Source organism: Anoplophora glabripennis, unplaced genomic scaffold, assembly GCF_000390285.2.
Source record: "Anoplophora glabripennis isolate ALB-LARVAE unplaced genomic scaffold, Agla_2.0 scaffold624, whole genome shotgun sequence".
NCBI lineage: Eukaryota > Metazoa > Arthropoda > Insecta > Coleoptera > Cerambycidae > Anoplophora > Anoplophora glabripennis.
Window position 1 is genome coordinate 251,366 of NW_019417016.1, and position 20,872 is coordinate 272,237.

Below are 20,872 nucleotides of genomic sequence, written 5' to 3' on the forward strand. Positions count from 1 at the left end.
AAGTCGGAGACTTGTGCGGGAGAGGAGGCGGCATATTATTATTACGCAGGCCGCATTTGCGCCCAGGAACGACTTATGTTGGTAGGCCCTAACCACCATTCAGTGCAGGAATGAGGGAAACCTGGAAAACCTCATTAATTAGGGGGGTGGTCAAATGCCAACCGGTGTCAATCTCTCACATTGACCCAATCCAACATTCTTCCACCCTACCATACCTGCACAGAGAGTGCCAATCCTCCGTACAAGCATAGCTAATCTGCGGTCTACCAGCCGCGGGAATCGAACCCGGGCAGAAATTTGCACACGATTAAAGGACTGACGCCTTAAATCGTGCGGCTATCGACCGATTATAGGCGATATTCTCAACACAAATTGTTCGAAGTTGTTTCGATGTGCTAATAAAAATGCTTCCAAATGACGGTCACATTCTGTTACCAAAAACACCACACCTGTTCACTGTTGCTGGAACCGAGACCGCTGTACAGGGTTATTCATATAACATTTTACCTCCCTTATCTTTCTTATTTTTTGTGCTAGACAAAAATAGATAAGTTAAAATTTGTAGGAAATCTTTCTGTGAGTTTAATGAGTTTATGAAAATATAATTTATACAGAGCGTTCCAAAGATACGCACCAAACTTATGTTTTTTAAATCGAACACCCTGTATATTAATCGATTTTCGAAATCTCTGCTTCTTCCCGATTTCAACAATATATATAATGCTGTGGGTTTACTTAACAATTAGCTCAATATTCTGCTTTGAAAGACTGAATACTGAATCTCAAAATGGTCAATATAAAAATTGCTATGGAGAATAAAATAATAATATTAGATTATATCTATTTTAAATAATTAGTCATAAGAGAAACTTCAATTTTCAATAATTGCTCCATCATGTGTAAGACAAAGATTATATCTTTTAATTAAATTTATCTTAAAATTATTGACTTGACCAGATTCATTTAAAATGCGAATTTCCTGAGATATATTTCTTTCAGGAGATTTACATTATTTGTTCTCTTTTGATATACTCTATTCTTTAGAGTATCCCAAAATCCACAGGGATTAAGTCTGGACTTCGGGGAAGCCACAAAATTGTACCGTTGGCACCTATCCAGTGAATATAAGTATTATCGGCATTTGTTCTGTATGCTGAAGCGACGACTTGCTGTTAGACAATATTTTGCACATCAAGAGCATTTACCAAATTACATATTTCTCTTCTGAGAAGTTCAATGTATTTCAGTCCATCAAAGAGATAAAATACTTGACCTGTTTTGTCTCTGAATAGAGATATATTGGTGTGGATTTTCTGACGCCCAGTGATGTGAATCACTTCCATTAAAAACGTCACTTACTATAAAAGTGGCCACATCAGTCCACAAGATAGAATCTAATAAACTATAAAAACAAATAATAATAGCAATATCAAACATGCTGGCAGCAACGTAATAGTCAAAGCAGCGTTACGAACCTAAAATATCTTCATTTTGCGCCGCCTATTAGTGTCATTTCCATATATTTTTTGTACCAGTCAATAACAATATGGTTTATATTTGTTTACTTTCAATACTCTCTGAATCTAACTCTAGGATATTTCCAAATACCTTGAAGTATCTTGAATCAAATGTTTCGGGTTTTCTTGAAAGTAAAGTAAAATCATTTCTTGCATATTTTAAGTTATAACGTTGTGGGGTTTATTTATTTTTTTCTTATTTTTTAACATACCAGTTTTTCTCCATTTGTTGTAGATGTTGTATCTGACATAAGTCTATTTTATGAGGAATACGTCTTGCGGGGAATCTTCGTGCATTCAACAATATCATTTTTTTCGTAAACCCTATAAAAGTTATAAAAGTTATACACCATTTTCAAAGGAGTACGGAAAATAGTGTTATATGTTTCAAATTTTCGGTTCTATAATAACATATTTATTCTAGATAGCGATTTTGATATTTATTGGCGAGATTCAATCTTTCAGAGCAGAATATAGAACAAAATGTTACGTAAATTTACAGCATACATACATTGTTGGAATCAGGAAGAGACACAGATTTCCAAAATCGAACAATATACATGGTGTTCTATTTAAAAAAGACATAAATTTGGTTCGTATCTTTGAAACGCCCTGTACAATTTCTATTTTCATAAACTCATTAAACTCACAGAAATATTCCCTACAACTTTTATTTCATCTATTTTGGTCTAACTCAAAAAATAAGAAAGTTAAGGGGGGTAAAATGTTATATGAATAACCCTGGACAAAACGTGAGGATTTGCATCACACCAATGATAAATGTTGTGAAAATTTAGTATGCTATCTCTAGTAAAACAACATTCATCCGTAAAAAGCTCCTTGCTTGTAAAATTCGGATCTTGTGCTTTTTGATGTCGAAACCACGGGCAAAATTCCACACGAGGCTGAAAATAACTTTTTTTACTGTCTGAGCCCTTTGTACATGATAGGGGTGTAATAATTGTTCCCGCAGTACAAGAGTTATAAAAAAATGTAAAATACAAAAGTTGCACGATTTTTTATGAATGTTTTGAAAATGATAGTTGAAAAACAAATGAAGTCCAAACAAAATGGCCGCTGATGTTAAATTTGTTAATTTAAATGGAACACCCTGTATATTTGGACAAAACGTTCCCTGTCGAGCATAGTTTGGGGTTTGTTTGGTCTATCTCTAACAATAAGCGAGATACTATTAAAAATTAAAAGATGTTTTTTTATACGTATTTTGGACCATATCATTGTCCGATATATCAAAATATATTGTAACTAAATCTGTAAATTCTTACGTAATTCTGAAAAAAAATAGAAATGCCTGAAAGAGGTCTAACAATCACAATATGTATTATTTTCTTAATAAAAAGCTTTCTCTTCGTTTTTTAATAGTATCTCGCTTATTGTTAGTGATAGACCCAATAAAATCTATATGTCGTAACATACAAGTGCCATACAAAATTGTATCCAACACTCATAAAATTTCGTTTTAATAATAAATAAAAGTAACTTAAAATTTTAAGTTGTCAATGTCAGAAAAAGTCATTTAACGAATTAAATGTATTTTTAAATATTACAAAGGATGCGAGTGTCAACCTAAATTGTGTCTGTAACCAAGGGTTTCGTAACTCACTAGTAACTTATGACTTATAACTCACTAATGAGTTATAGGCTACAATATTCCTTTAAAACCAAAGAAATTATAGTATTATTATATGCAAATGTTGGATAAAATAGTTTAAGTGTTTCTAAAATAATTATATTTTCAGATGCGCTTGTATGTGGGGACACGTTTGGAACCCAACGGAAAAACAATGCATTGCCAGTAAGGCCCTCCATCACCTTAAATTATCCAATAAAAAAGATACCGGAAGCAGCGGCGAAAAGTCTGAGTCCCTGATAAGAAAGCTAACTAAGTTTTTCAGAAGAAGCGCAGCTAATACATTGCGCTTCGATAAGATCGCGCTCCTTCCCAACCTATTGTGTGTGTTACTGTGTTTGTTTTAAAATAAAGCTTTTGTTTACCTACCGTAATGTTCCTCGTCAGTTCTTTTGTGCATTCGCCCGTGATTTATTAGTTTAATATCGCGAGACGTTAAAAATTCGGCCCGGAAACTACCAAAGGTAACTCATTTCGACTTTTAGTTGCTGGTATGTTGATACTTTATCGTCTAATATTTCATTGGGAATAGGAAATTCTTTCGCGTTTTCGTCGGGTTCATATGTAGGGGTTCTATGGGACACTCCCATCATTGCCAAGTTATTATACAATATGCTTAGTTACTATAATTCTATAATATACAGAGTGTCTCTAAAATATGGTACCAAAATGGAACGGGAGATAGAAAATGTCATTATAAGCAAAAGTTTCCATGAACGCGGGTGCAAAAATGCTTAGTATAAAAGTTACAGTGTAATAAAGGTACATTGACAACTTTTATACTTTTTATACACTGACATACTTTTACTGTATTTCATTTATTAGGTACTATTTCAAATTGTATGCAAACTTTTACTCCGACGATTTGTCATTATTATGCACTCTTAAAAATTGGGGTAAAAATCCAATACATTTGTGAATTTACACTACAGTATTACATAATAAGTAAAGTAAAATTAAATATTCTTCCTAATAATAAAAATATTTATATTTTACTAAGAAAGTTATGTGTTTTTACTTTATAATCTCAATTTCGGTAAATTTACACCGTGCTATTACCACAGTTAAAAAATTTTACAATAAAAATGTATATTTCATTTGGTTATGTGATTTTACATTAAAGGGTAAGTATATTTACAGAAGATTTAATATAGAAACAACAGCGCGTCTAGACTAGCAATGATGCAATTGGTCAGACAGACCACGCTGTGTAGTTGTAGTAGTGAGTTGTGCGTATATTGTGCGTTATACTTATAATTAGTGATCTTTCTTAAAAAAGATAAAGGTAAGTTATTTAAACTAATTTATAATTTTAATAAATATGTGTCGAAGTAGTTTACTTTGTCATAACATTATTATTAGGTATAAATATTAATAATATGATGAGAAATAACCACTCTGCCTCGACCAGCATTGAATTACTTCCACAATATTTTACTCACATCTATTTCATTATTAGTTTTTTCTTCATTCTAAGGGTATTAAGCTAATTCTAATCAATTCATATATTATGAAATAGTTCTTTGATAATAACTGATAATAAGCTGGATGCTGGATATGGTAAAGAAATAATTCCACAGACAAGGATGGAATCAGAAGCTATCTAAAATAACAATAATCTACGCAATGCCTGATATAATGAAATTATTAAATAACTTTCCTAATTACAAAATTTACTCTTAAACATTAATACATAATTGTAGGATTATAGTGTAATACCTTTACAATAAAATAAATAGTTTATTTTGTAGTTTAGACTAGGAGTTACGAAACTATGTTTTATTCGTGTTTATTTTATACGAACAAAGTTCTTTTCCTCGAAAAGATATGGATTACTGTGGGCAACTCTTAATTAAAAAAGCAATGTCTTAATTGTTAACAATTAACGATTTTATTGACTTGATAATGTGTACCAAGAAGTGTCTAGTTAAAATTTAACCATATTAAGAATTCTTAACCATTGATTTGATACTCATATACAGGGTCATTCATTGAGAATGGGCAATCTCTAAACTGGACCAACAACAAAGTTGGAATTTTAATTTCAAGTTTCTCAATAATTTTGAAATTTTCAGCAGAATCAACTCGAAAATTGGTGATTTTATGTTTTTTGGCACGAGAATTACGAATTTGATGCTGAATTTGCCGCTATCTGTACAGGGTATTACTCTCTGTTACTTCAGTAAATCAGAACACATTTTGGTGTGTAGTAACTACTACTGTTTAGAGATTGCCCATTCTTAATGATATACTTATTCTTAATATTTAAACTAACTTAATATCTTTTTTAAGAGGTCCAATTCTAATATGTTTGGGTTAGCTCGGCTGACTTGGAGGTTACATTACATTATATTTTTTGCTTTTTGATTAAATTTAATTTCGGATAACAGATAGTCAAAGTTGTCCACAATAAACATTATTTTAACAAAAATTTTCAGAACTACTTTACTTAAACTTTACTTAAATCCAGCGCTACGGAGTTAAATAGCATATCCTACTGGAATTTAATAAATTTATACCCATTAACGAAGTTTAAATTTGAAATTAACAATAAGTACCTTATTATTTAATATTTATGTACAATAGCATTGCTGTTAGTGACATCTTATGTGAAATGTGTGTATTAAAACTTATTAACTGTTAATTAATAACAAAAGTTTAGCCAGCGCACAGCTCACTTTTTAATTTTTCTGCACAAAATTACATTGATGGGAATTGATTTAAGTTAGTTTGACACCTTTACGAAAAAGTAAAAAAAAAGGTATGTATTATAATTTTGTAGTATGAAACTTAAATGTTACATTATTCTAAATTATATCTACGTAAAATTTTCAACTTACACCATATGCAATATTTAGTGAAAATACACTGCATTTCTACATGTAGGTGTAAAAATATCTCTAAGGCCCGGTACTTTGAGTCTCGGTTAAGGTTTGATTAACTAATCAAGCGATTAGACTGTGATTTATAAAATAAATCAGTATATGTAAAGTCTAATCAGTCTGATTAGTTAATCCAGCTTTTACCGAGACTCAAAGTACCGGACCTAAATAATACAATTTTACTGGGTGAACCTAAAAAACACAAAATAGTTTTACAACACCATTGTAAAAATAGTGTGTAAAACAAAAATTTTACAAATTAAAATTACAATTTTAAGTTGCAAAATTACAATTTTAAATGATAACATTAATATTTTACAATGTAAAATTACAATTTTACAGAGTAAAATTACAGTTTTACAAGGTAAAATTAAATTAGTACTTATTAAAATTGTAACATTATATAATTATGTAAAATCACACAGTAATATATGTATGGATCTATTTAAAATTACGATGTGAATTTACATCTTTTTTGTAAATTTATATAAGCTCAGTAATATTCAGGCACGAATCGTAGGTAACAGAATTGCCAATGATTCGTGCCGTAATTTTACGTTTTTCAAGGTTTACATTTTTTGCAGTGTGCTGTATACCCTCCACATCATTCATTTTTGTAAAGATGTACTGTTTTGTAGAAATTAAAACATGTTCTTGATAACTTTAAACTCGTTATAAAATTATCGGTAACAAGTATACCTAACTGGAACAAAGGCTTTTAACTGGCAATAATTATGCTTACAACATAAAATTGTTGAACTATAATATTGTGTATCATAACTTATGTAATATTGATTGGAAGATATTGGAAGAGTGTGATGATGTCTATCAAATATTTTATTCATCCTTATATTTGGTAATTGAAAACTGCCTAACTTAAAATAATGGAAAAATGTTTCAAATATGGCCTGGTTTAATAAAACAATTATTCATGATCATGATATTAAAGTAAAAAATGCGTTTTACAAAACATATAAATCTAATCAAAGTAATCATAAGGTGAAACGAAATATTGTGGACTCCCGTAAGAGATATATTTCTGACATAAGAAAAAACGTCTGTTTAGATCCTAAAAAGTGTTGGTCCTAACATGATGAATACAGCAACAATTCCTGACTCCTTGAAGATTAATAAAACTGAGGGATCCACAAGAAATTGGGAATGTTTTACTCAGTTTTTTTGGTCTGCCTATGGGTATTTCATGCCAAATCACTGAACTCGAATTTTCCAAATACCTGTAACTTGACGAAAACTTAATTTAACATAAACTTTATTGTCATTTTATTCGTTTTGAGATGTAGTTCTATAAAAAAATATAAAAATAATATATTTTCAGTTTTTTTGTTTATTTTTTATTTTTATACCAAATAAGTGCTTTTTGAAAAAGAGTAGCGTTTTTTTTTTCTTCGCAATATTCTCAACATCGTCTCTCATTATGCAAAGTTATGAGATAGGCTCTAGAGTGGGATCATTTTTATTGTATTTTTTTTTTTATTAATTTTTGTTTATATTCCAATTTTTTACTGATAATGTTCGCTATTAAACCAAATATTACAATAGAAGTAAATTGCGATGGCTAATTACTAAAAATACCATATTTTTAAAACTTATTAGGTAAATATCTAAATTATTATTAACTAAATATTCAGATTTTTTTTTCAATATTAAAGTATTTGTTTTCTATAATGCCATCATAGATGTTATATTTTTGACCATTTGTATTTAGTTAAAACATTTATATATAGATAGATTAACGACGAAATAAAAAAAATTCTACAACACTTGACAGATTTTATTTCCTCTATTATTCCATTAAATTATATTCCCGCCAGTAATACAGGTGCAGCGCCACTTCGAAGGATTTGACTCCTGTAGGTGTTAATTCTCTTAACGACTACTCTGGTTCCACAAAATTAGAATTTATTACAATATTGTTTTAGCTATTTAAATCAAGTGAACATAACAATCAGTGTAACGGTGACTCATTTTTTTTACAAATGTATACACTTATTTGTATATACAGGATGTCCCATTAATATTGCGGAAAAATTCAGGGGGAGTTTCCTTGACCAAAAATAAGAAAGAAAGTTCACATCAGGCATGTCACATTATTTTATTAATTCAAACCACAAATTAATTTCATTAAAACAATAACAATAGCAGCAAAAGCAGTTGAATTTGCTGATATAAAATAAGTGTTATAAAATTTTATTTATTTCTTTCCGTAGAAAAGAAATTCGTTCAATTTTTTGTCGTTCATTTTTTATTACACGTTGTGCCGGTCTACGACTGCATCTTGCCCCGCGCAAGGTCAGGTTTTCAGTGCCGTGCAGAAGTATATTTTTAAGTTATAATCGAACTATCCTTTTTGATTTTTTTTTACAAAATTGGATTTGTAAGGGTTCCCTGTACATTCAAAAAATTTTTTACGGCCAAATTCTGAATCACTGTATAAGTTCACAGTATGAACACACTAATTCATCAAGCTCCTTTAAACAGTACACACCACCTCTCCATCGATATATTTCATGCATCAGATATCCTTTATGGACTTAAAAAATTTGAACCGAACTTACTGCTGGTCTGGATCATATTCCGGCAATTTTTTTTGATACATTGTGCAATATATTTTGCCCGCCCTTTATGTATGTTCTTCAATTTATGAATTAAAAATCGTATATCCATTATATACACAGATTATTCTAAGGTCACCTTAGCCATAATATCTTTTTCGCCTTAACCATAATCTTTTTTTAAACGAATTATTACGTTTAGTTTTACATCTTAACACCTTGTAAAGTTTTTTCATCTTTAGAGGTACCAATTTGTATATTATCGTGGCTTTGCGTCCAGCAAAATTGTTGCTTCTTCCGGGGTACCTCAAGAGTCTGTATTAGAACCATAATTATTTAATATTTACATGAATGATATAACGTCTAAATATTAATTTGTAAAACAGTATTATATGCAGATGCTTTAAAATTCTTCATTTCAGTTCGCAGTAATGACGACGTAATTAAGCTTCAAAATAATTTAAAATCTTTAATGTGTTGGTGTGGAACAAAGAACAGCTTCCATTTAACTAAACTTTCATTTTAGTAGACTGCATAATCTTCTAATATCTAATTTTCTTAATAATAAACGAAAGTGTGAAAGATCTTGTTGTCATTTTCGATTGTAAGCTCTCTTTTGGAGACTTTGCATACGAATTAGTTGCTGCTGGATATAAGGAACTATGTCTTATTTTACAAAATTGTGTGTTTTCTAAATTGGATTACTCTCTATACTCTTAATATTTAACAGTTATGTTCAGTCCAAATAATAATGTTTCAGTTATTAAAAGCATATTATATACTGCGCCCATAAATGAAATTGAGAGTGGTCGAAGATTTTTAAAATTTTTATATTTCAAAGAGACAAACCACCAGTTTATGCACCTAGAGGTTTTCTTCAAGGAAATCTTCTTAAAAGGTGTGTCTTAAATTTCGAAAATAAAACAAAATTTCATCCCTATCTATATATTTTTACATACCGTTAAATAATAAAATCACCTTACATATTAGAATAGTATATTAAAGTATAAGTGGATATTAAATAGAGCAAGTGTTTTAAAGACCAGTTATTCACGAATACTTTACGCTATTTTTTTTATTGGTACACGTTGAAATCATAAATATTGTATTAATACTACAAAAAATGGAAATAAGAACTAATGTCAATGGTTGAATTTGTGATGTTGCATCAGTATACCTTTCGTTGTACGAGAAACGAGAAAACAAAAATTAATTTGTAACTGTTCTGTCACATAAGATTAATTGTCACCACAGTTATTACTAGTTGCATATTGTTTAAAAATAACTTCTACCATTGATTACTTAAATAGTAAAGCAAAATCGCGATTAATACCGCAAAAATCGGAAAACGCTTATAGAAAAGAATACGACAAGTTTATCAAATGGATGGAAGAGTAAAAGGTAACAAATACAGATGAACGAGTTGTGCTTGCTTATCTTCAGAAAATGTTAGAGCAGTACGGAGCGTCGACTATGTGGGCTATCCATTCGAAATTGCAAAGTATGTTGAGGATAAACAAAGGGGTCGATTTAAAATCATTTACGAAAGTGCATGCATTCATGAAGGTAATTAGCAAGAATGACGTAGCGAAGAAGGCATGTGTATTCAAGGAATATTATTTGCGGAAGTTTTTCACTGATGCACCGGACATTACGTATTTATTTTTGAAGGTGGTATCCATTTGCGGTATTTTTGGCTCTTGTAGAAGATGTGAATTGTGCGACTTACGCTTACATGACATCAAGAAAGAAGAAAGCGTATTGCTTATTACTATCCGACCATCTAAGACAGTGAAAGCTCGACGTTTTACTGTTGCCAACAGCGAAGGAATTAATGTGCGTTTGATGAAGCAATATTTATCATTGCGTCCCCAAAATGTAAGTACTGACCGAGTTTTCTTACGGTATGATAAGGGGAAGTGCACTAATCAAGTGGTCGGTATTAATACATCATGTCCCTTGCAAATTGCACGTTATCTCAAATTAGACGATCCTGAGAAATACACGGAACACGCGTTTCGTCGTACGTCCGTTACCATTATGGCGAATAGTGGCATGATAATAGATCAAATCCAACGACAATAGGATGGAAATCGGCAGCTGTGGCGACAGGTTACGTTGAAGAGAGTATTAGCAATAAGAAAAATGTTTCAAACATTATTGGGATTGCCATTAATGGAAGTGCAACCACTGCAACCTTATCGACTTCCGAAAATGTTAGCTGTATTAATTTGAACAGCATTTCATCTGATTTAAAAAACAGAAGTATTAATATTTCAAACAATACCAACTGCACATTTCACATTCATTTAAATAATTAAGATGTTAAATATTTGAATAAAGCTTTTGAAACATTTGTTAGTTTATTTGACGTTACAAGGTACTTCTGTCAGATCAATAATTAAAAAGGTAACATTTAGACTTAACGTTTCTCGGGTTCTTGATGTTGCCATGGTAACTTTAAAACACGCGCGTTTTTAAAAGTTGGATTTAAACACTGGGACGTGCTTTAAGTAAGCAAAATAGGGTACCAATAAAAAAAGATCTTTCTAAAAGATTTTATCATTTGTAGTTACATACTCGAACTTATTTTACCTTAGTTAACAATGTTTAGTGTTGTGTTGCTGTTTGTGAATATTGGACCTTATTTTGCAATCTCAAATGTAATTTGTAGATGCATTTATATGTAGTATAAGTTCAAAGTTATTATACATATATTCTTTCAGCTGTAAATATTTTATGGTAAGATGTAGATCAGATACATGTGTTTCTTGAAGCAAAATTTAATCTCCATCCATATCTGTTTCATTAATTCGGATAATCCAATTTGCAGCCTGTCTGACGGTCCATTATCTTACGCCCAATTTGCCGATGGGGGCGCATTCATTATAGGCAGACGTCTATGGATAACCGAGCTTTAATGGATCAGCGCCACCACACGAAGGATAGGCTCTAAAAGTGTCGATAATTGTCGAAATGCTTAGGCCTAAATTAATTAACTCGAAAGCGAGCAGGAACTCAATAGAACGCCTTATATCCTTAATTAAATACGTCTAGGAACCCGAGCGAAGACACGGGTTTGTCTTGGTAATTTTCTGCCACCAGGACTTTTTTGCAAAAGCTGTACCGTTCGTAAATTATTTACTTGCATTGTATAATAATTATTAAAATTATACAATAAGTTATAAATTTTGAATAAATTAATATATTACAAAATAAGTTAGGATTTACTTCTTTATCATTTTTATATATGTATATCTGATTTTCAATTAAAACATGTCGAAATATATTTAAGTTTCGGTAGAATTTTCCCAATAAAAAAATAAATTGGGTAACACTCTGGTATATAAGTATTTGCGAAATATTTTTTTCATAATCAACTAATAGATACATTTTTTACTTAACTGAAAATTTTTATTTTTAATAAAATTTAAGCATATTATATCAAATTAATTTTGTCAAAAATGATAAAAAAACGGCTGTTTATATCATCAGTTGATAACGAAATAAAATATATTTTCCACAAGTATGTGCTTTGAAATCTCAGGGTCGGCAAATCCTATTTTAACTTTTTATTTTGCAAATTCTATTCGAAATTTCTGTCACGAATGTGTGCTTAGAAATCATTCCTTAAAAAATGGCGTGGTTCATAGGTTCATTATCGAAATACGATCACTTTAATATTCTCGAGTCGCTATTAATATCTAGCCTCACAAAACTGCGATTACCTTAACAAGACCTCATTTCAAAATAAGATTTGTTTATATAATCAAAATTAAAAAAAATATATAAACTCTAAAGTCATAAGGACAATAGTTGCAGTGGAAAAGGTACTATGTATTTTATTGTAACATATAAAAACAATTTAATTATAGAAAAAAATATTTTCAATAACAAAATTCTACAAAAATGCAAATAGAAAAATTAAATAATAAATAAATAATTGAATAAGTGTGGAACGGTAGGCAGCAAATTTACAAAAATTAAATGCAGAAAGTTTGAACTAATGATAAATTACACACATATTAAATTAATTAACATAACACGCGCTATTACAAAATAATGAAATGAAGAAAATTTATTTCGCATAAAAAATAAGTAATAAATGTAAGTTTTAAAGATATCGTTAAAAATATACAGGGTGTTTCAAAAAAACTTCTGCATGGAGGTAGTTCATGTAACGTTTTTTTTAGACGCCCTGTTTTCGAAATAACAGTGTGTCAAAATTTGTACACGAGTAAATATCAACAGTGTGTTATAAATAATGTGCAAACGGTTTCTTTCTGAAAAGCCGTGTCGCCTATACAGGTAATTGGAGGGGTACAATGAAAAAAAACGTATTAAAAGTCAAAATTTATTACATTTTTAAAGGTTTTGTAATCTTTAAAGCAAACTACAAAAAGACATACTTGTCGAAATTCGGTAGCATGTACTATTTTCGAGAAAAATTAAGTTGCATTGCTTACATCGAGCGGCACAAGCACATTACCAAAATATTAAATTGAAAGAGGACGTTACCATTGAATGAACTGAAGACATTTAGCTATCAATAGTCTTTGCATTTAAGAATATAATTTTAATTTCTTAATCAGATAAATCAGTTAAATTGTAAAACATTTTATTAACTGAGAGAAATAAAAAAACAAATTATGGTAAAACTACTACACTAACACTACTAAAATAAACAATTAATTGTTAAATGGACTAAATTGTTGATAGACATAAATGCTTAAAAAAGTTATAAGAACATAAAAATATTAGGAAACAGACTTGGAGACAGAGAACAAAATAGTTGCACAATTAAAAAACAAAACTCGAAATACTACAAAGGATGCTGAAATTGTCCCCCATTTGCTTCTATGCAACTTAATTTTTCTCGAAAATGCTACATGCTACAGAATTTCCTTACCTTTATTTTGTAGCACGCTTTAGAATGTTCAGAATCGTGTAGAAATGTAACAAATTTTGACTTTTTTTTTCGATTGTATCCCTCCAATTACCTGTATTGGCGACACTGCTTTTCAGAAAGAAACTGTTTGCACACTTGATGTTTACTCTTGTACAAATTTTGACATTATTATCTTTAGCCGATTTAAAGATAATTAAGGAAAACCATTTGGAAAGTAACAACTTCAACACACTGTATCTCGGAAACAGGACGCCTAAAAATAATATTACATGAACTACTCCCATTATTTTCCAATGAGGAACTTGCACACAAGTTTTTTTGAAACATGAACGGGACACCCTGTTATATTACTTTGTACAGAAAAAGATGCTGACTGAAGATGCTCATCCAGACGCGAGCGGACGCTATTTCAGAACGTAAAGTACAAAACTGAATTTGATTTTAACAAGGAATTTAAACAAAAATCATATCATAAAATCTGTGAAAAATTTCCTTAGCATATAATTATAAATTGCATATTGAAAAGATTAAATTGGCACATCAGTAAAAATTACAATAAAGATTTCACGACTTTTTTTAAATTAACCTTAAAAAATAAGAGAAAAACAAAATTTAGTAACCGCAAACCAAGAAAGCGGAGAACCAACAAAACAACAATATTTGTGATGAAAAAAAATTGGAAAACATGTTTGTAAACAATTGTACAGAAGCAGTTGTAAGCAAAATAAACACGGAAGAAAAGTAGTTGCTTAGTTTTAAAAACCGAAATCCGAAAAACCGGCACTAAAAAGTGTTTAAAAAAGTGCTAATATGACTTAAGAACAGAAGTGACACCGCTAAAATTATAGTCAAACATTATTTTTGATGGTTTTAAAGTGTGATATTGTTACACTTCTCTATTCAGTTGGCACCAGTTATCAATTTTAATCAAATCATTTCGAAGAGTTATATATACAATCGTCGATGTTTTCAGTGATTGAGAATATTTTCATCAAATCAAAGTTATCATATCAAAGAGAAAAAGGGTATAATCTGGTCCAAATAAACCCAGAAGGGGAACAAAAATGAAGTGTCTCAAGCAGTCTCAGGAAAGAAAACGAATAAACCAGGACATACCACGTAACATTATAGGTTGTTCCTTTAACAAAGCTTGAAGCTGATGGTGAAAACTCCGTGAAATAAGAAAAATATTATGTTAGCAAATTCAAGCAAAAATTAACTTCAAAGAAATAATTTATCTGAAGGAATAGAACTCACTTCTAAGATGCAGGTAGTCTCCAAATAATTCAAAATAAGGTAAAGAGAGCCATTTTTTCATTCGGATGTAAATACTAAATCAGAAATTCGCTTAGTATATAGGCTGTTACAAATTCGCTTTTCACTACAGGGATCTCGGTAACGGTAAGAGATACGAAGTATCTCAAATAGGAGCAATGTTACGTAATCAGGGGACATTATGCCTCTAAAAAATCAAGGCTAACATGATTAGTTTTCGAAATATTTGAGAAAAACCGAAATTTTGGAAATCCGTTTTTGTTTCATTTCAGCCTTGTTTGAGGGGACATTGAAAACAGGAGAACACTTTCTCATGGCCACTTTTTGCATTCTATCAAATGGCATAATCAATTTTTATATGTAACTTTTCGTCTCTCCAGGACCATTATCAACTTCATTTTTTTTAAATATGACCCTAGAAATTTTATTATATTTTTTGCAAGCCTTCATGACCCCCAATACTGTACTACCTCAGCCCGAACCAGATTCAGACGTTTTGTCTCGAAAAATTCATCTTCAGTGTATTCGTTCAAAATTTATTTAAATTTTTTATTTAGATTTCTTTGTTTATTGAATTATTGTACACTGTGAGTGTTGTTAGACCCTGTGAAATCCATCTAGTTATTTAAACTATTATGATCACTTGGTCATACATAACTCAATAAGTTGTTGCGTCAAAATTAAAACATTATTACAATTTTATTTTTATTGTGACAAATTAATTCTTAAAAATGCATATGAACACCAAAATGCCAACAGAATATTATTTTTTTTTTAAATTTCAGTAAATGTTCAACAACATTTTCGTTTTGGCAAAGGTTGAAAATGAAGAGCAGCGTAATATTATCGAAATTTATTATATCTGTAACCGCAACTGTGAAAGAGCATGTGAGATGTAGGTATTTGTATGAATATCCTGAAAAAAATGGATCGGAATTTGTTTGAATTTTGTGCACTCGAGACGCCTCAAAATAACTGTGGACATGAGAATAAAACTCTAATAAAGTTTTATTTTAATGCGTGGTGGTAGTAGTTTAAATAACTAATCTCCGCAGTCGAAATTATAGAGAGTGACTCGGACATAATATAAAAACACTATTACCATAACGCGTATAAAATATAAAATGATTTTTATAACGGTTCAATATTATTTATCTTTGTGCCGCTAGCTACGCACATCGATAGAATCTATAATCGTCTATAGACTGAGTTACACTGAACGTCGATCTATATTCTATCTCTGTCTTTTGCAGTTGGTAGGGAATAGGGAAATGCTTTTTTAGTGGGTGTAAACGGACTTGATTTATCCGTCCTGAGAAACGTCATAGCATAAGCGTAGACGAGGGGTCTAGTTCCGTGGCTATAATAAATTTATAAATTAAAAATACACAACTGGGACGTTTTAAAATACTGTAATAATTAAAGTGCCGCTTATAGCAAAGCGTAAAAAAATATTAGATGTTATGTTTTATTATCTTTTTTCAATATTTTCTATATCTTGTTGCCCTTTATGCAGACACGCCAATGGATTTTCGTTCCCGGCACGCTTCATCCCCCTTACTAGTCCAAAAGCTAGCGATGAGTCACTCTCTATAATTTCGACCACGGAGTATAGATGGATTTCACAGAGTCTAATGATACTTAAAGTGTACGATAATTCAATAAACAAAGGAATCTAAATAAAAATTTTAGATAAATTTGGAACGAATGTACTGATGAATTTTTTGGGGCAAAACATCTGAATCTGGTTCAGGCTGAAGCAGTACAGTATTGGGGGTCATGAAAGCTCGCAAAAAATGTAACAAAATTTCCAGGGTCGTATTTAAAAAAATGAAGTTGATGATGGTTCTGGAGAGACGAAACGTTACATATAAAAATTGATTATGCCATTCGATAGAGGGCAAAAAGTGGCCATGAGAAACTGTTCTTCTATTTTCAATATCACCTGAAACAAGGCTGAAATGAAACAAAAATGGATTTCCAAAATTTCGTTTTTTTTTTCAAATATTTCGAAAACTAATCATGTTAGCTTTGATTTTGTGGAGGCATAATGTTGGTCCCCTGATTACGCAACTTTGTCCTCATTTAAGCTAGTTTTCTAGATCCCTGTAGTGAGAAGCGAATTTGTAACAGCCTGTATTTACAGTCCACAGCAGTCTAACACTCCAACATTCATCTCTAAAGAATCTTAGTTTACAAGCAGCAGAAATTCATTGTGTGAAAGCTTTCAGGGTTCTGTCACAATAGTGTAAAATTTGAAATATCTATGAATAAAACAAAAATTAAAGCTGCATACTAAATAACAATGAAACGACTTAAAAAAAAAATTAGCCAATCCCCGCTTGTTGAAAAGAAGCTGCTAAAGAATAAAATATTAAGTTATGCCTACTAGATACTCCAACTGATTTACGAGAAAAATGAGTCTGATTTATTTCGATTACCATCTCAACCGTCTTCGCTTCAACGTCCGTCTGCGAGCGACAGAACAAGCCTAATATTTTTTTTCTCCAATGCCGCGGTCCGAAACAGAAAGAATTACCGGCCAAAAACATAATGAAAACTTCACTGTCTCGCGATTAATCACCGGCGCGGGTAATTAGACACCGCAGTCATAAATTCCGGAAGCAATTTCGCAGGGGGGGGTCACTGCGGTCCATTTGGGTCGCCGTGAACTCCTATCGGTCTCACTTACCCCGATAGCCGGCGAGGTGACACCCAGTCCTGGAATTGAGCCAGCCAGATAAAGAATTGGAGCCCTCGTTCCTAAAACCACGGCGATCCAGGTAACGGTAACTGCCACTAAAGTGTCTCATCTGCAATTCCTGTTGATAAATCACCCGGCTATAAATTCGCCGCTCTATTCTATCTTCCTCGTTAATGAACTGTTCCGCCGCCGCGCGGCTCCGTTACGGCGTCTTTTGCTGTGGGGATAGGTTCGTGTGAAACTTCTGACTTGCATAGTCTGAGAATTATGCAAGGTCGTAGGATTTTTCCATGAACATAAAAACTGATGAATGCAAGTATGTAGAAAAGTATTAGACTGATAATTCCCTTTAAATGAAAAGAAAAAATGCCCTTTTCTTAAAATTATACATACACAGAATGCGACTAGGTTCATACGGAGGCTACTCTTGACCATCAGGAACACATCTAAGTTTTTCCCAAATTTCCTCGTGACCATTGGGACCATGTGTTGGGCCTCTGGTATCGACCATGGTATAACTATAAATATGTATGATATTGCGCATGTCGCGGCCATGTTTGATGACGTATCTTGGTGACAGGCTCCATCTCTTTTTACCGTGCATTTTGCTTTTCGCGCCATTTATATGAATAGAAGCTGTCAGAATCTGTAATCTGTCAGAACCCGTTTAACCGCAATATATTTACTAGAGTTTAACTGCATTGTTTCTTTGTTAAATAATTGTTTTATTTAGTGATAGTAGTTATAGTTATAGTTAGATATAGATTGGTAGATAGTATAGTTAGTTATAGATAGATAGTATAGATAGATAGTTAGATAGTATAGATATAGGTATAGTGACAGCGGTAGTTATTAAAATGCGTTGTGCAGTGTGTGGGTGTAATTCAAACAATAATTGTAAAAATTTTGATTCCAACATAAAGTTTTTTAGATTCCCCACAGATGCTCTGATATGCGAAACTTGGAAAAATTTTTGTTGCCGTGCAGATGTCTTTAATGTCCTAAATTCAAGGGTGTGTTCACTGCATTTCAACCAGGATGCCTATGCCCGAAATCTGAAAAATGAACTTTTAAGTGATATAAATCATTTTATAGGTAAATATATATCTGTTGCGTACACCCTATTTTATTATTTTAACCTTAATATTAGCCTCACCTACATAAACAAATATGGAACAATGCTTTTCTGACAAATCATAAAAATTGCAGATCCAATCACACCATGAGATGATTTAAAATTGGCGGTAAGTATGAACCACGCCCACCTTTTTAATGTATGCTCGATAAGAGACCTGAAATGTTACTACTCAAATGTCAAAATTGTCAAATTACGGGTAAAGGCGCCACCGTTTAAACGGATGCTATACACTAATGAATTGAGATGTTAAGAAAAAACCAAATATATCGTTTATATTGTGCTAAAACAATACTAATTATTAAAAAATATGTTATTTTACTACTGCTATGGATAAAAGTCCATTTATTTTCATACATTTTAATTAATTAATAAAAATAACCCAAAATAAGCTTCCTTCCTATGAGTTTCTTATGGGAAAAGAGTGGGGGCATGTCACCATCTGACGTCATGCGCCGAAGCGGACCGAATTCGGACCGGCTAGTATCATACCTCGTTTCGTTATATCATGGGTATCGACTAACCGGCGTCGGTTTAGCCCATGGTGGAGGAAAAAATCGATATTACTAATAACGCGCGAAATACGTTCGAAAAGGCGTAGGAGTTCCAAGATATTTAAATAAATTGTTAGAATGTTGTAAGGAAAATATAGTCCAATCAATCTGTCACGACCTTTTGTTAAATTTACAAAAAATACCTCCTGGAAACAAAAATATGGTGGAGGAAAAAAAAATTCTAAGAAAGATAGTGTATTTTTCCTGTGGCGCATAAACGGTGAAGTTAACCTAAAAAAATCATAAAAGACAAAAAACGGTTTTTCGCTAATAAAAAAAAACTTGAACTCCAATCGAAAAAAGTTATATGAGAAAGTTGTAGCTATTAAAAAAACCTATCTTGTAAATTAAGGTTTTGAATCTTGTTACTTGCTGTAAATGTAGCCCTCTGCAAGCAAAAAAGTAAGCTTTTTTTAAATTAAAAAATATTAAAAAATTTTCGAGTTATAACGATTTTTCGAAAAAAAAATCTCGAAGATCGGCTCTTCTTGCTCGACGAATAGTCGTAGAGAAACGAATCAGGGCTCATTTTTTTCCTTAAGAGTTGTACTTTCATGGTAAAAAAAGTGATAACGATTTTATTCATTTGAAGTGTCCAAAGATAACTTTGAAAAAAATAAAAAATTTTTGCTCGCGTTTTCCTTGAATACCTTTTTCGATTTTTATTTCTCGATGATGTCTATTACGGGAATTGATATATTTAAAAATATGAATAGATAGATTTATTTAATAGCTACAACTTTTTCATTTAACTTTTTTCGATTGGAGTTTTTTTATTAGCGATAAACCGTTTTTTTGACTTTTATGATTTTTTTTTCTATAGCTATCACCATATTTTTTGTTTCCAGGTTGTATTTTTTGTAAGCTCTTCTACCTATTGATTGGACTAATAATAATAATAGATCAAATAGCTGGTTTTTAGACGGATTTTCCAAGCTATAAATTTATATAACAGGTTGCCCCTTTGCTTGTGCTTGTTTCAGGAGTCTTCACCCCTTGTATTTTTTAAGCAATATCTATTTTGTTGGAAATTGACTCTTCTATGTATATAACCTTCTACCACGGTAGATGACTTCCATCTACCGTGGCGCTTTGGTGTTGTAATATCCCCTGCGGCATTGGCCAAGAGAGTTGCAGATGCGCGACGCAAGCCATACCCTGTATATAAATTAGAATCTATCAAGCGCAACAATATTAGGGATTTTTGATAGCTTATTAATACCAACACATTGGCGTGTGCATTTTCCCTTTTGAAAATTGCAAAAGAACCTTTTATGCCGCACATTTTGAGGTCTTAGCTTAGAATATTTTCTAATTAATTCAACTGGATTAACGCAAAATCCTTCATTTAACACATCGAAGCTTCTTGGTTTGTTCGTTTTACTGTACTGACCTTTGTCTTCTATATTGTCTATGCTTATTGTTAAATGGGTCAATTCCTCGCAACGGCAAGCGCCAAAAACACCTAATTTCAACGCCACCTAAAAACAAATTTAATAAATATAACTCAGTTAAACTATTCAGTAGAATCTACTTTATTCATGATCTTCATCTAGGGCTTCACGCAAAAATTGTTCGATTTGTTCTCTTTCTAAGACTTTGGATTTTTTTGGTTGAAAATGTTTGTGCTTAGACTTTAGAAATGCCACTAATCTTCCGAATTTAGAAATTT

General features: G+C 31.4%; 1 protein-coding gene across 1 annotated transcript in view; it reads left to right on the top strand.

Moving 5' to 3' along the window:
- Positions 1-10,418, top strand: part of LOC111692090 — a 20,188-nt gene extending 9,770 nt beyond the window's left edge. The window contains exons 5-6 of the mRNA XM_023455804.1: positions 3,278-3,490; positions 10,295-10,418. Of these exons, the coding sequence (XP_023311572.1) occupies positions 3,278-3,490; positions 10,295-10,418 (337 nt within the window). The remainder of the gene's footprint in view (positions 1-3,277; positions 3,491-10,294) is intronic.
- Positions 10,419-20,872: the final 10,454 nt, after the last annotated feature.